Raw genomic sequence first — 17,089 nt, 5'->3', positions numbered from 1 at the left:
TATCCCGGACTAACAGAATGCTCACGTGATCTATTTACACTCCTCACTCAGACACTGTAAATCTTGCTTTTTCTCAAGTTGATCTATTATCATGTGTATACATGCAGGGCTTCAAACAAGCGGATACAGAGCATGTGTCACATGTGGACCTAGACTGAATGCACGTAGGGCGCCCTCACTGAAGAAGCAAATCTACGAAGGTCATCAAGCATATCTTCCAAAGAATCATGTGTTACGCAACGGATTTTTGGGAAGAGAGCCACCGAGGATGTCTACACAAGCATGGTTAGAGAAGAAGGAGATGTGTGATGACGGATTGCCCCCAGGGATGAAGAGACTATCTCTATGGTACGAGTTACCATACTGGCCCCGACTCATGATCAATCACTTGCTTGATCCAATGCACATATTCAAGAATGTGGGTAATCTACTATGGGACCATCTGACCGGTAAGAAAGATACTTTGGGAGCCAGAGTTGACCTTAGAAATGTGGATCGTATGGAGCAATATTGGCCGCAAATAGCGTCCGATGGATCGATAAAACTCCCTAAAGCACCATGGATTTTCACAGGAGCCCAAGAACGCAAAGTAAAAGAGACCATTCGATCTTTGCGGACTCCCACTGGCGTAATGCACTCGCTTCGAACGTGTTTTACTAAAGAAGAAAAGCTTACCGGTTTGAAGTCACACGACTGGCATAAAATGTGTCAGGTATGTTCATAGTGGAGTATATCATAGTAAGAATTGTGTAACAAATTCGTGTGTGGACGTACTTTAATATCATTGCTGCACGTGTTTTGCAGTTTATTTTACCGGTTTCCATTGAGGGATGTCTGTCTCTTGACGTCCGTAACACAATCTACAAACTTGCGAAGTTGGTACAATCGATCTCACAAAAGGAGATCAACGTAGACTCCATACCATTCGCCAAACTAAACGCTGCGGAGGTTGTGTGTATGTTTGAGAAACATTTTCCTACATTTTCCTACTACCATGCAAAGCAAGAGCGACAAAGGGCAAGAATCGAGTGGAGACGGGGAAGACGACCACCGATGCACTATTCGACGGGTCTGGAAAGCCTACCAACATTCATGAGCTTAAGATGGTTGCACAACCAACTGAAAAGCGCACAACAGTGCGGTGAAGAAGTGACTGAGGAAGAGTGGGAGTACTCTAGGGGTTGCACGACTAAGGTAAGTTTGCAATGTACGACTAGTAACTTTCTAGATGTTTGAACGGCCACTCATAATCTTTGTTGGTTGTAGTATAAGTCATACACAGCAGCATGGTTTAAAGGTCGACATTTTAGGGTGGAACGGATCGACAAAAAACGTTTTACTCAAGATTGTGGAATCATGGCAAAATTTGAACAGTCTAGTTGATGACGGTCCTCTGATGCAGATCCTGTGGTGGTGGAACTCACTTACTTCGGCATGCTACAAGAGATTTTGAGGATCGATTATAGAGGATTTTGTGTCGACTTGTTCGACGTGCAATGGTTCAAGATAATCATGGAGGGTCGCAACGCTACTGTGCATAGAGGAGAGTCTGGTTTTCTTGAGGTGGATTCAACTAAGAAATGGACTGACTTAAGAGACACTTTCGTACTACCCGAGCATTGTGAACAAGTAAGTATATAAATAGTTAACGTGTGTTTTCGAATTTATGTGCTTGGAAGCTCTCATGTAAGTTATGTGGCTCTAGCAGGTGATATTTCATCCCACAAAGTCTTCATCAAACTGGTGGTACGTCATAGAGGTAGCCCCTCGCAGTGCACGGACGTATGAAGGCTACCATGTGTCAATCACAACAGCATCAATGAAGGAGATCGGAGAAGATGCCCAGTCAGAAGCCGTGGAGGTGGTGCCAGACGAACATCAAGCTGCTACTCTCTATGTTCAAAGGCTAGCAGCAAGAGAAAGCGTTCTTCTGCTACATCTGTTTAAATGGAGAGCTCTATATAGATATAGGAAGTTATACTGAGCTATGCGAGGATGAGAGAGAGATCTCTTAAAGCCATAAATATTGTATTTGAACAAGATGGCTCCGTTTTGTAAATTCAGAGTTATGCACTTGCCTCTTTCATCACTCAAGTTGAATAGAAGAAGAACACTTTCTGTTACTGCTAGCCTTTGAACATTCCAAAGCTACATGCACAGTCAAGTTCTTGTACGATTCTCCGGCTCATTAAGTATTTGCGTCATTGGTCATTGCGTCATTGTATTTATATGCGTCATTGCGTCATTGTATTTAATGGTCTTTGCGTCCACTCCAGGTACGTATGCTCTAAGTATGTTCTCATTAGCAGAGACGACGAGCACCTCCTTCTCTCTCTCTCTCTCTACTTGTCCATGTTTTCTACTCCATTCATTCAATATTAAGTTTAAATGTTCGTGTGTTTAATGCAGGTATGGATGATGACGAGTTTCTTTCTTCTTTGTCACCCCAGCAGAGACAGTGGTACGTGGAGCGTCATCACTCTGGCACACCATCGTGCGTTCCTACTCCATCCGCATCTCCCTCTGTTTCGGAGTCCTCAACGCGCTCCGAAGCTTCGGTGTCGACGAGACGATCTTCACACTCGTTTAGGCACCGACGCTCTAGTGGTGGCGGTGGCGGTTGTTGTGGGGGTGGCGCCACCGATGCGTCGACACCGCCTCGTGTTCGACGAGGCTCTTTACCCTCCCCTTCTTTGCCTGTCCTGACACCAGCCACGACATCGCCATCGACACGAGGTTTTGCACGGCTGAGTGCCGTTCCCCACAGCTACACACCAGTAGCTACTCCTCCAGAAGTCACTCCAGTGGACACTCCTCGCTTCGGGGCTCAGACTCCAGTGGAGACACCTGGCGTCCGTACCCCCGTTGACACACCGCTAGAGACTCCTGTCGAGACACCCAGGTTCACGTGTCAGCGGCGAGAGGGCTTGCCTTACTCCGTCGACTTCAGCGGCGGCATCATTTTGGATGATGACGACAAGAAGGTGATTTCGCGCATGCGCGGTCTTTGCTCTCAGGTGTTTAGACACTACATACTAAACACCTGGAGTGAAGTACCGAATGAATTAAAAGACAGAGTCATCAGCATGCTTCATGACGAGTTTCCCGTTCCAACACGGGATGACCGCTTCAATGAAGATGTGATGAAGGTTCGAATGCGCGAATACTGCAAGCATAAGCGTTCCGAAGTGCAAAAAGCAATCAAGCATGGATGGAACAGACCAGATTGGCTGGCCAAAGAAGATTGGAAGCATGCGAAGAAAGAAGCGTGCGAGAATCCTGACATGGAAGCAACAAAAGGAGGCAGCTAGAGCGCGAGTAGAGGCAGGGAGCTCGCACCACTTGGGGAACGGCGGGTGGACATCATTTGAGGCCGATTTTGTAAGTGTTCGCATCTATGTTCGATAGTTTAGGGTTTATGGGATTTGAAATTCTAACATAATGGATTCTTTGTATGTTTTGACAGTGGTCGTTTACAGGACGTGATCCCACTCCGTACGAGCGTGAGTACGCAGGCAGGAAGGGCTTAAACGCCCTTATAGACATCCTGACTTCTCGTGGCGACATGGTTAGTATTAGGGTTTATTCTTTTCTATTTATTGTATTGTTTTATAAATGTCGCTCGCTATATGTTTATACTTACAATGGGCTATCTTATTGTTTTTTTTTGCAGAATCCGACAGATACGCCGCTTGGACGCGATGAGACGTCTGATTAGACGACGTCAGTTTAGCCATAGCTAGATAGCATTAGTTTCTTTTTCTCCTAGCTTATGTATCATGAGACCATGTAACTATGTATTTTTGAAAACCATGTATATTTTTAAAATAATGACAATGATTTGTAACTATTACATTTGTAATGATTAACAATCAAGTGATTTTGCTGCTGTGTACAATTGTCATTTATTTACTTCCATCAATTCACGCTTGTCATTTTTGTATCTTTATTTTGCAAACAATACGTACTATGGATGTTGGAGTTAATGATTATATTGTCTTGTGGGTGACTATTTTGGGTCTATATTTACCTTTGCACTTTTTTTCAAAGGTAAATAGACCAATGAAACATTCAATATGGTTGATGGGTGGCAGGGCTATGGGCGTCGCTATATAAGGCTCTGCAGCGTCTCTATAAGCGTCGCTATCTATGACCCTGCAGCGTCGCTATAAGCGTCACTATATAGCGACGCTTATAGAGACTGCAATAACAACTACTATAGAGACGTTGTCTTATCGACGCTAATAGCGACGTCGGAAGTTTAAAAAACCCAGTGTATTTTCGTCGCTATAAGCGTCACAAGAACACATAACCTCTTGTAGTGGTTAACACTGACTAGCACTACAAGAGGTTGTGTGCTCTTGTGACGCTCTTAGCGACGGAAATACACTGGGTTTTTATAACCCCCGGCGTCGCTATAACCGTCGCTAAAAGCGTCGCTACGAGAGCGTCGCTATCTGCGTCGCTATAGGCGTCGCTATATAGCGACGCTCATAGCGACGCAGATAGCGACGCTCTCACAGAAGAGTATAGCGACGCTCTCACAGAAGAGTATAGCGACGCATATAGCGACGCTACAGAGCCATAAATAGCGACGCTTATAGCGACGCCTGAGAGAATATTTTTTTGGTGGCAGGGCATTGAATGCCCTGCCACCCATCAACCATATTGTACTTGATTCACTTTTTAAAAAAAGTGCAAAGGTAAATAATAGACCCAAAATAGTCACCCACAAGACGCATTGTTTGCAAAATTGACAATTGTACACATCATAGACAAACTGAATTGATTGGCAAATGTAATAATGACAATTGTACAACATCATAGGCATAAAGAATTGATTGGCAAAAGGAATTGCGGTGACAAATGTAATAATATACATGGTTCAAAAAGACATATAAAATCCGTCTCATGATACATAAGCTATGAGAAACCCTAAACTAATGCTATCTAGCTACGGCTAAACTGACGTCGTCTAATCAGACGTCTCATCGCGTCCAAGCGGCGTATCTGTCGGATTCTGCAAAAAAAGACAATAAGACAGTTTTCAGTAAATATAAACATATAACGACATTTATAAAACAATACAAAAAATAAAAAAGAGTAAACCCTAATACTAACCATGCCGCCGCGAGAACTGAGAATGTCCATCAGGGCGTTTAAGCCCTTCCTGCCTGCGTACTCGCGCTCGTACGGTGTGGGATCACGTCCTGTCATCGACCACTGTCAAAACATACAAAGATTTCATTATGTTAGAACTAAAAAACTCATAAACCCTAAACTATCGAACATGCATAAAGAGCAATGTGAAAAGACTTACAAAATCGGCCTCAAATGATGCCCATCCACCGCTCCCCAAGTGGTGCGAGCTCCCTGCCTCTACTCGCGCTCTGGCTGCATCCTTTTGTTGCTTCCACTTGTCGGGATTCTCGCGCGCTGCTTTCTTCGCATTCTTCCAATCTTCTTTGGCCAGCCAATCTGGCCTATTCCACCCATTCTTGATTGCTTTTTGCACTTCGGAACGCTTGTGTTTGCAGTATTCGCGCATTCGAATCTTCATCAGGTCTTCATTGAAGCGCTGATCCCGTGTTGGAACGGGAAACTCATCATGAAGTATGCTGATGACTCTGTTTTTTAAATCACTTGGTACTTCACTCCATTTGTTTAGTATATAGTGTTTAAACAGCTGAGAGCAAAGACCACGCATGCGCGAGATCACCTTCTTGCCGTCATCATCCATGATGATGCCGCCGCTGATGTCGACGGAGTAAGGCAAGCCCTCTGGCCGGTGACGCGTGAACCTGGGTGTCCCGGCAGGGGTCTCTAGCGGCGTGTCGATGGGGGTACGGACGTCAGGTGTCTCCATCGGCGTCTGGGCGCCGAAGCGAGGAGTGTCGAGTGGGGTGGCTCCTGGCGGAGTAGGTAGAGGTGTGTAGCTTCTAGGAACAGTCAGCCGTGCAAAACCTGGCGTAGACGGCGATGCTGTGGCTGGTGTGGGGGCGGGCAAAGAAGGGGAGGGTAAAGAGCCTCGTCGAACACGAGGCGGTGTGGAGGCATCGGTGGCGGAATCCCCACAACAACCGCCACCGCCACCACTAGAGCGCCGGTGTCTAGACGAGTGTGACGCTCGTCTCGTCGACGCCGAAGCTTCGGAGCGCGCCGAATGCTCCGAAAGAGAGGGAGATGCGGATGGTGTAGGAACGCGCGATGATGCGCCAGAGCGATGACGCTCCACGTACCACTGTCTCTGCTGCGGTGACAAAGAAGAAAGAAACTCCTCATCATCCATACCTGCATTAAACACACGAATATTTAAACTTAATATTGAATGAATAGAGTAGACAATGACGCAAAGACCATTAAATACAATGACGTAATGACGCATATAAATACAATGACGCAATGAATCGAGTGGTAGAAGAGGCAAGTCGAAAACTCAGAATTTTCAATCAAAAGATGTGAGCGCGAGTAGAAAAGAGCGTTACACACCATGGAAGCTACTTAGAGAGCTAGAGCTTTTACAGCACGGAGCAAAATTGTTCAAATACAATATTTGTGGCTTTAAGAGATCTCTCTCTCATCCTCGCATAACTCAGCATAACTTCCTATATCTATATAGAGCTCTCCGTTTAAACACATATCCTCTGTTTCATTTTGTAGCTCCTCTGCATGCACCCCATATAGAGTAGTAGCATCTTGATGCTCGTCTGGCACCACCGCAGCGGCTTCTGATTGAGCATCTTCTCTGATCTCCTCCATTGATGTCGTTGTGATTGGCACATGGTAGCCTTCATACGTCCTTGCACTACGAGGGGCTACCTCTATGACGTACCACCAGTTTGATGTAGACTTTGTAGGATGAAATACTACCTGCCAGAGCCACATAACTTACATGAGAGCTTTCAAGCACATAACTTGTAAAAGGGGGATGTTAACTATTTATATACTTACTTGTTCACAATGCTCGGGTAGTACGAAAGTGTCTCTTAGGTCAGTCCATTTCTTAGTAGAATCCACCTCAAGAAAACCAGACTCTCCTCTACGCACAGTAGCGTTTCGACCCTCCATGATTATCTTGAACCATTGCACGTCGAACAAGTCGACAAAAAATCCTCTGTAATCGATCCTCAAAATCTCTTGCAGCGTGCCGAAGTAAGTGAGTTCCGCCACCACGGGATCTGCATCAGAGGAACGTCGTCGACTAGACTGTTCAAATTTTGCCATGATTCCACAATCTTGAGTAAAACGCTTTTTGTCGATTCGTTCCACCCTAAAATGTCGACCTTTACACCATGCTGCTGTGTATGACTTATACTACAACGAACAAAGATTATGAGTGGCCGTTCAAACGTTTATAAATAAAGTCACTTGCTAGTCGTACATTGCAAACTTACCTTGGTCGCGCAACCCCGAGAGTACTCCCACTCTTCTTCAGTCACTTCGTCACCGCATTGTTGTGCGCTTTTCAATTGGTTGTGCAACCATCTTAAGCTCATGAAGGTTGGTAGGCTCTCCAGAACCGCTGGATAGTGCATCGGTGGTCGTCTTCCCCGTCTCCACTCGATTCGTGCCCTTTGTCGCTCTTGCTTTGCATCCTCATATTGTGAAATCCACTTTTGCATCACTGGATTGTGAAGCATGCAAAATCGGTTGATTTTAGCCTCTAGATCTTCCGTCATCTTCTTCTCAACACCGAGATTGCACATGACAATCCCAGATATGCGCTCATCATCTATGGTTCGCCATAGCGTGTCCCGGGATTTATCAAATCCGTCTAGCCACTCTCCAATGTACACTAGGGACTCTGATACCAACCAACCTTCTGCCATGCTACCCTCCGGACGTGCCTTTTGACGCACATATCCCTTAAGCGTTTTCATGAAACGCTCTAAGAAGAACATCCATCTGGAATGAACTGTGCCAGCTATTTCCACCTCATCAACTATGTGAATAAGAAGATGCACCTGAATGGTTAGCATTGTAGTAGGAAAATGTTTCTCAAACATGCACACAAGCTCCGCAGCATTTAGTTTGGCGAATGGTATGGAGTCTACGTCGATCTCCTTTTGTGAGATCCATTGCACCAGCTTTGCAAGTTTGTAGATTGTGTTACGGATGTCGAGAGACAAACATCCCTCAATGGCAACCGGTAAAATAAACTGTAAAGTATGTGCAACAATGATATTAAAGTCCACATTTTATGCAATGATATTAAAGTCCACTATGAACGTACCTGACACATTTTATGCCAATCGTGTGACTTCAAACCGGTAAGCTTTCCTTCTTTAGTAAAACACGTTCGGAGCGAGTGCATTACGCCAGTGGGGGTCCGCAAAGATCGAATGGCCTCTTTTACTTTGCGTTCTTGGGCTCCTGTGAAAATCCATGGTGCTTTAGGAAGTTTTATCGATCCATCAGACGCTGTTTGCGGCCAATATTGCTCCATACGATCCACATTTCTAAGGTCAACTCTGGCTCCCAAAGTATCTTTCTTGCCGGTCAAATGGTCCCATAGTAGATTACCCACATTCTTGAATATGTGCATTGGATCGAGCAAGTGATTGATCACGAGTCGGGGCCAGTATGGTAACTCGTACCATAGAGATAGTCTCTTCATCCCTGGAGGCAATCCGTCATCGCACATCTCCTTCTGCTCTAACCATGCTTGTGCAGACATCCTTGGTGGCTCTCTTCCCAAAAAGCCGTCGCGTAACACATGATTCTCCGGAAGATACGCTTGATGACCTTCGTAGATTTGCTTCTTCAGTGAGGGTGCCCTACGTGCATTCAGTCTAGGTCCACATGTGACACATGCTCTGTATCCGCTTGTTTGAAGCCCTGCATGTATACACATGATAATAGATCAACTATGGGGAAAAACAAGATTTACAGTGTCTGAGAGAGGAGTGTCAATAGATCACCTGAGCATTCTGTTAGCCCGGGATAGTCATGCATGGTCCACATTAGAATACCTCTGATCAAAGCATTCCGTCGTCCTGTGTGTCGGCTCATATCCACCACCTCTATGCCAATCCACAATTGTTGTAGCTCTTCCAATAGTGGACGAAGATACACATCCATATTCCCCACTTTATATCGCCCTGGCACAATCAAGCTTAGCCATAGGTGCCCCTTCTTCGTAGTCAACCACGGGGGAATGTTGTAGTTGACGATGACAACGGGCCATACACTGTAAGATGTTGATCTTTGACCAAATGGATTTACGCCATCCATAGCCAGGCCTAAGCGCAAATTTCGAGCTTCCCTGGCAAAATCCGACCATGTTCCATCTATATGTTTCCAGGCTGCGCAATCTGCAGGAATTCGTAGCACACCATCCGAAGATTTATTCTCCTCATGCCATGATGCTAGGGCGGCCATGGACTTACATTCGAAGAAATGCTTGATGCGAGGAAGCAAAGGAAAATGTCGCAAAACCTTTTGTGGAATTTTTGTCCCGTGGAGATCTACTCGATATCTTTCGGAATCACATTTCGGACACTTCTCCATGTCTGTGTATTCCCCTCTGAAAAGAATGCAGTCATTAGGACAAGCGTGGATAGAATTGTAATCCATCCCCAAGTTTCGCAAAATCTTTCTTGCTTCATCTCGGGAATCTGGCATCACATTGTCAGCTGGTAGAATGTGCTCTTTCAGCAATCTACACAACATAAAAATATGATACAGTCGTGTAAAAATCTATCAGATCATTATACATTTAGAGTTCTATTAAAGTAAACTAATTGTAATAGATCACCTGAAAAGCGCTGTGACGCTAGTGTCACTCCATCCAAACTTTGCCTGCATGTTGAGAAGAACCAGGAGTGCTTTCAATCTAGACATACGTGCTCCATTATACAATGATGTATCGGCTTCACTTTTCATATCATCATAGATAAGCCTTTCTGAATCCATGATCGTCTCGATCATTTCATCAATCTCGGGCTCAAACATTGCCTCGTTGGGAATGTGCTCTGCATGATCATCCCCCGAGCTGTCAGAGGCTACATCTTGTGGCCTCACATATGCTGCTTGACCAAAGCGCCTGCGAATACGTCTATTGGGTTGCAAGATTGCTGCTTGTTGGCCAGCGTCAGAGTCCGACGAGTTATAATTGGCAACAACTCGATCTATAATAGATGGATCGAACTCGCCAAATTCGCGAACGTGCTGCAAAGAAACACGTCTTGTCCGTCGCACAGCATGCTTGCATTGATTACAAGGACATAAGACCCTCGTTGAGAGATAGGTGTTTCGGTTGGACGGTCCCACATCCTCGTCGCTACTCATAATGAGGATAAAAAACTTATAACCTGGACAACAAATTTAATATTCTATTGGCATTCTTCGTCTTATCTCTCTCTCTCTCTCTCTCTCTCTCTCTCTCTCTCTCTCTCTTTACCTCACATTCTCTAGTCATGTCCAATCCCCGCACACCTCGGTCTAGAGGTGCACGGAGATCAGAACCACCGGGTTATAATCTCGTCTTTATTGGTCAATACCTATATTTGTGGGTACAAGAAATCTAGACACCCACGTCTACATGATACTGCATGTAGTGGACAAAATCCCTTTGCCTCTTCTCTAGCTGTAGCACTTCACTTCATCTTAACATCTTTTCACAGTAGATCTTTTCACTGTTCGTCTAACTCTAAACCCTAAACCGTAAGTAATTCTTGCGTGGACTCGATCTAACGTAAATAAGCGTAAATCTAAATAAACGTAAATCTAACTAAAAATAAAGCTAAATCTAATTTAACGTAAATCTAATGACTAGAGGTTGTCTAGATGGTCATTGTGTCGGGGATGTAGTGACTCTTGCCGCCCTGAAGATCCACCTTCTTCCCTATCTTCTGAAGACATTTCACCAGTACTTTTGGATCGACGGAGCCCACCATGAGTGAAGGCAGCAATACCCTATATTCCATTGAGGGCTTTCTTCACCCGCTTCATGCAGGCATCGCAGTCTATGGAGACCCGCATCTAATCTAATATAACGTAAATCTAAATCTAGCTTAAATAAACGTAAATCTAGTTAAAAATAAACCTAAATCTAATTTAATGTAAGTCTACATATAACCTAATCTTTAACGTCTTTTAAGATAATTTCCTACGACGTTATAACTCTCTTCTTCCTGTGTGTGTGCGCGTGTGTGGATGTGTGTGCCAATAAAAAGAGATAAATGGTATAACCTTTCTATCACCCATGCCAAGTATGATAGATTGATTATGCCATTTCTCTCTTGAATAATAGGTCTTCAGTTCAACTCCTCGTCGGCTAGATCTTTAGGTCTTTTAATTTTAATTAGTTTCCTACGACGCTCCCTTAGTTTCTCTTTCTTTCTCTCTCAATGTGTGTGCGTTTTTTTGGATCGTATGCATGTTTTCTTTCTCTTTTCCTCTCTCAATGTGTGCGTTTTTTGTTTATGCATGTTCTCTCTCTCTTTTCCTCTCTCAATGCGTGCGTTTTTTGTTTATGCATGCTCTCTCTCTTTTTTTCTCTCTCAATGTGTGTGTGCATTCTTTGTTTATGTATGTGTGCGTTTTTGCACTCTCTCTCGCTCTCTCTCTCTCTCTCTCTCTCTCTCTCTCTCTCTCAAAAACACTATGTGTATGTGTGTATGTGTGTGTGTGAGAGAGAGAGCGAGGGAGAGAGAAAGAGGGGAAGGGAACATGAGAATGAGGAGAGGGAAGGAGCATACCTGGCTCTCCTTCCTCTCCTCGTGTGTGTGTGTGTGTGTGTGTGTGTGTGTGTGTAAAAGAAAAAGAGAGAGAGAGAGAGAGAGAGAGAGAGAGAGAGAGAGAGAGAGAGAGAGAGTGAGGGAGAGCGTTACCTGCTCTTTGCTTGAGGGCGCCGAAAAACTCAGATCTGAGATCTGAGTTTTTGGGCGCGCTCGGTTATTTTTTTTACACCAGCTGGCGTCGCTATGAGCGTCGCTATAAGCGTCGCTATGAGCGTCGCAAATTTCTTTGTAAATTTACGACGCTCATAGCGACGCCGGTAATTTTTTTTTTTAGCGTCGCTGTGTGAGCGTCGCTAATGTGAAGAGCCTCTTGTAGTGTAGAATCAAGCTATGGAATGCAAGAAATGTAAAACCATGTGAAGTTGTGAAATGAAAGGTGAAATAAAATGAACTAATTAATACATGTGTGTGTGTAGAATTTATTAGAATTATGCAAGGTGAAGCTTCACTCTAGCATTTTAAAACAATAAAATACAAAAAAAAACATGGATGTGTGTGTGTAAAATTTACTAAAATTATGCAAGGTGAAGCTTCACTTTAACATGCTAAAACAATAAAATGCAAAAAAAGTAAAGACATGTCACCATGTGAAATGAAAGGTAAGTCTCCATCATGCATGCACTGAAAACAATGAAAGTCTCTCTAACCAAACACAACACTAAGGGTTTCTTTTAGAAAGCCAAAAATAAGAAACTAAGAACCTAAAGCCCATCTTCCACTCTTCTCTATTAAGTTCCTTTCTTTAGTTCACATATGGGTTTCTTTTAGAAAGCCAAAAATAAGAAACTAAGAACACAAAGCCCATCTTCCACTCTTCTCTATTAAGTTCCTTTCTTTAGTTCACAAAGGGTACATATCTTAGGGTTGGAAATGTGTAAAAAGCTAAAATTTTTGACATATTTTTGTCATCCAAGACTTTGTCATAGCCTCTAATCTTAGTTGGCCATGCCAACACATAGAGTGGAGACTCCACATAAGCAAACATGTGGGCATGTCAAATGTCACACTCAATACCCAAGGGTGCAAAGTGGTATACCTTGCATACTCTTCTATGATTTTTTTGAGAGAAAAAGTGAAAATGTTGGTGCTAATTTTAACCTAAATTGCTATATAAAAAATTTCCTTCAATCTTTCATTCCTAACACAACTAAACGTTTCAAAATTGTGTTTCTAACTTCACAAAATAAAATCAATTTTTTGCTAGGAAACCAAGGCACTTTAGTGTTTCGGAACACTTAAATGTGCAATATAGAACTAGTGTTCAACAAAATCTCTCAGAATGGATATCCTTGAAAGAATGTAGAAAAATTATTTATACCATGAATATGTGGTGAGTTATTATTTTCAAAAAGTAAGCTTCCCCCCCCTCCCCTCCCGTTCCCCCCCCTTCCCCCCATTCTCTCTCTCACATAAGAGTGCTTGGCTTTTGATCACATTTGAGCTTGTTTTCCTCATATTTGCAGCACGAACCAACTCCTACATAGCTTTCTCTCCCATTCACTTTGTGGACTCTCTCACATCCACCATCTTCAAGCATCGTGCGTCATTGATCACCCCAACATATAGCATGCGATATGTTTCATTTGGTTCTATATGTCATATTTGACCTTTGATGATGATAACATTCTCTCTCTCTCTCTCTCTCTCTCTCTCACACACACACACACACACACACACACACACACACACACACACACACACAAACCATGAGAGGCCTTCATCACCGAGAGAAGTCACTTGTGATAAACCATTGCCTATAATCAAGTGAGATTTACATGTCTACCAAGGAGGAGACCAACACACCCCCATTTCTATTGGATCATGATTGTTCTTGAGCATTATAGGAGAATGCCATAGCATTGCAACCACATAAAGATACATCTTCTAAGCAGGGTGCCATCCCATTGAGAGAGCCAATCTCAATGATGTACAATTTGGATTGTGGATGTATTACTTAGACAATCATTAAGTAATAGGTTCTAGGTTTAGGTTTGTTTTCATACTTCTAGGAAGAAAGAGTAAATTATCATCGTATGTATTGTATTGGTCATAGACCGCATTGGCCTTGAGAGTAATACTCTCCCTTCTTCTTCTTCTCTCTCTCTCTCTCTCTCTCTCTCTCTCTCTCTCTCTCTCTCGCATGTGTGTACATGTTTGCGTATGCGCATCCCAACATGGAGCCTCAATGAAAGCTTGAGTTGTCAAGAAAAAGGAAAAAGTAACATAGGAATCTCATGAACCATTTGTCAAATATAAGACTAGTGTGTTTATAAAAACAAAAGTGTTGACAAGTTAGCTTTTTTATTCCACCAACACCATGCATCAGGCCGGGCACCCGGACCATCCTTTATATTGAGATATCGCCAAGGGCCCTTAGTGGGGGTTGAACCCACCACCTTGGTGATGCAAGTCCAACCCTCTTCCAATGAAGCTAGCCCCCTTGGGTAAATATAAGACTAGTGTTTGTCTGCAACATTGAGCTGACCAAAGAAACAAACCATATTGTTGAAGAAAAAGAAAAAAGAGAAAAGCAAGAAAGGACCACAAAATCCCATTTTTGTAATGGTGCCTAATGAAAATGGTAAGGCCTCCCACATCTTGAATGGTGTGAAGGAATGCAATGAGAGGCCATTTTCACACATGAAGTGACCTATGTGTGGATGATAAGAGATTGTTTTCACACATGAAGTGAGCTATATGTAAATGATAAAAGATTGTTTTGTGATGGAAGACAGTGACTCATGATTGCCTTGTTTTGATCTAGCTAGCAAAAATACCCATGATCTAAGTTATCTATCTTGACTCTACTACTAATTGAACACCTTGTTTTAGCAAAAATATCCATGATCTAAGTTATCTATCTTGATCGATACCAATTGATTTTTTTTTTTCATACTCACAATTGTGAGTTCAGAGAATTTATATTAACTCGAAAAGAATACAGTTGCCCTCAAGCACTACATGTCCCTTGGGGAGGGAGGGGGTAGGGTTCCAACAAAGGCTTGTACACAAACAAAGAGGATACAAAAGCAATGGTGAACAAATTCTAATTGCAACTAAACTTTCCAAGAGTGGTGAAAAGTAATTAGTTTGACATTGAATAGTGGCCATTGGAGTGCACTAGAATAGTCCCAATGTACTTATACGGATTCACAATCCTTTTGAAAACAAAAGTATAATTAAGTTGTGTTAGAATATATTTTTTCTCACTTTAGGTGGATTGAGATTCTTGAGGTGTATGACTCAAAGCTTTGGTATCATAAAAAATGACAAAACATGGTAGCTTATGCTGTTAGTTGTATGCCTGTAATTAACTCTCTTCTACTCATGGGATTTAAAAACGACTTTTTGGAATCTCAAGGGAAAATGTGAGCATGTCGATGCATACACCAAGGTGTGGAATCATAGGGATCCTTCTCACTCCAATGTTGGTCGTGCATCTATTTTTGCCACACCCCTTTCGAGTGATGAACTAACTAGATTGAAGATTTTTTCCATTGAAGATGGATACATACTCCACAAGCGAAGAGTTTGTGTAATGATGAAGGTAGACATTCAACGCCAAATACTTTATGAATTTCAGGACAATCCAAGTGCAGGATACACAGGCATAAAGAAGACTTACGCACTCATACAATGACAATTTTAATGTCTAGGTTTACATAATCATGTTCAAAGTTTGCATGGGCATGTTCAAAAATATATCTTATACTCCCAAAAATATCAAGTTCACAAAGTAGAACTCCTAAAGGCAGAGGTCTCTTGCAGCCTTTGAAGAGTCCCAATGGCAAATGGGAAAGTATATCTATGGATGTAATTGTGGGTCTTCCAACCACCGTACTGCCAAAAATATCAAGTTAACAATTCTTGAAGGCAAGAAGTCTCTTGCACCCTTTGGAGATTCCCAATGGCAAATGGGAAAGTATATCTATGGATGTAATTGTGGGTCTACCAACCACAATACGAGGTAAAGACTTGGTATGGATGATTGTAGATAGGTTGACTAAACTTTGTAAGTTTATTTCAACTAAGTCCACCATTAAAATACAAGAGTTAGTCAAGTTATTTGCTGACAATATGTATAGACTATATGAATCACTTAGCAATATTGACAATATGTATAGACTATATGAATCGCCTAGCAATATTGTTAGTGATCGTGATCCCAAGTTTAACATTCATTTCTGAAGGGCTGTCTTTAAACGGTTGTGAACACAACTCAATCTTAGTACTGCAAATCATCCAGAGATGGATGGTCAAATTGAACGAGTTAACTAGGTACTAAAGGATATGCTAAAAGTATATGTTAGCAAAAAGCAATCAGATTGGGAAGATTTTCTTATTAAGGAATTTGCTTATAATAGTGCAAAGCATGTTACTACTGAATTTAGTCCCTTCATGCTTATGTATGGGTTTCAACCTAGATCACTAGTAATGGTGGGGTTTGCTATCGAAAAAATTTAGCAAGTCACGGACTTTATCCAATATCATATAAATATGCTGAGGATTGCTCATCAAAATGCAGGACAAACACAAGAAGTAAACTAATGAGAAACATCGATAAATCACTTTTATGGAAGGTGAAGAGGTATTCTTACGTGTTCCATAACATTCCAAAAGTCTAAAAACTGGTCCTATACCTAACTTATCTCCTTGATATTGTGGCCCATTTAAAATAGTCAAGCGAGTTAGAACTATGACCTACAAACTTTTTTTACTAGCGCACTCTCCTGTTCATCCAATTTTTCATGTAAACGCTTGCATAGGGGCGACAATCTGGTTGATCAAATAGGTTTTGATCAATTTCATTGAACCTCTCACCCAGCCACATTAACCCGAGCGCATTCTTGAACTATCATGATTTACGTACTCCTCCTTATGTACATCATCAAGCATTGGTTAAGTGGAAAGATAAACCTGAAGAAGGTGCCACTTAGAAAAACATTAGTGTTCTGAAGAAGAACTATCCCATTTTTGTTTTCATAGAAGAAAACGCTTCTTCAAGGGCGGAGTAATGTGAGGCCAAGGATCTATGCATGGCCATCCCAATGGGAGTTGGCGTGGGGACCCTCTAGTGTATATAGAGCCGGATGGCTGAGTGGAGTAAGAGGTTCCCAGACTTAAAGCCCTTGTGTTTTATGCATGCAAAAAGCACATTGAAATAGAATACCAAATTGTTCGATAGCTAATGAGAAAAATGAGCATGGAAGAGTGGTAGCATTCTGCTAGAAAAGAGGACTCCAAATATATTCTAAGTGCAATTAAATGCTTCCCTAAGAATAACCTAAGATTAGGATATAATGAAGGATAGATTTGAGAGTAAGACGACTATAAGGTTTCTTTTT

The 17,089-nt window shown here is 42.4% G+C and overlaps 1 protein-coding gene across 2 annotated transcripts; it reads left to right on the top strand.

Annotated features, from left to right (window-relative positions):
* The first annotated feature begins 699 nt into the window (after positions 1-699).
* LOC147423772 (uncharacterized) lies at positions 700-3,853 on the top strand. Of its 2 annotated transcripts, XM_086501792.1 has the most exons (3): positions 700-3,381; positions 3,467-3,568; positions 3,674-3,853. In XM_086501792.1, exons 1-3 carry the CDS (start codon positions 3,208-3,210, stop codon positions 3,716-3,718), a joined length of 321 nt encoding a protein of 106 aa, XP_086357918.1. In that variant the 5' UTR covers positions 700-3,207; the 3' UTR covers positions 3,719-3,853. The 2 variants fall into 2 exon arrangements, 1 of the variants encoding a protein (XP_086357918.1); XR_015186622.1 differs by having other exon boundaries at positions 700-3,568.
* Positions 3,854-17,089: the final 13,236 nt, after the last annotated feature.

The sequence above is a fragment of the Adiantum capillus-veneris genome, chromosome 26, assembly GCF_014529385.1.
Source record: "Adiantum capillus-veneris isolate H3 chromosome 26, ASM1452938v2, whole genome shotgun sequence".
In the NCBI taxonomy this organism is placed as follows: domain Eukaryota; kingdom Viridiplantae; phylum Streptophyta; class Polypodiopsida; order Polypodiales; family Pteridaceae; genus Adiantum; species Adiantum capillus-veneris.
The sequence above is the reverse complement of the archived record's forward strand: the minus strand, read 5'-3'. Positions and strand labels throughout refer to the sequence as shown.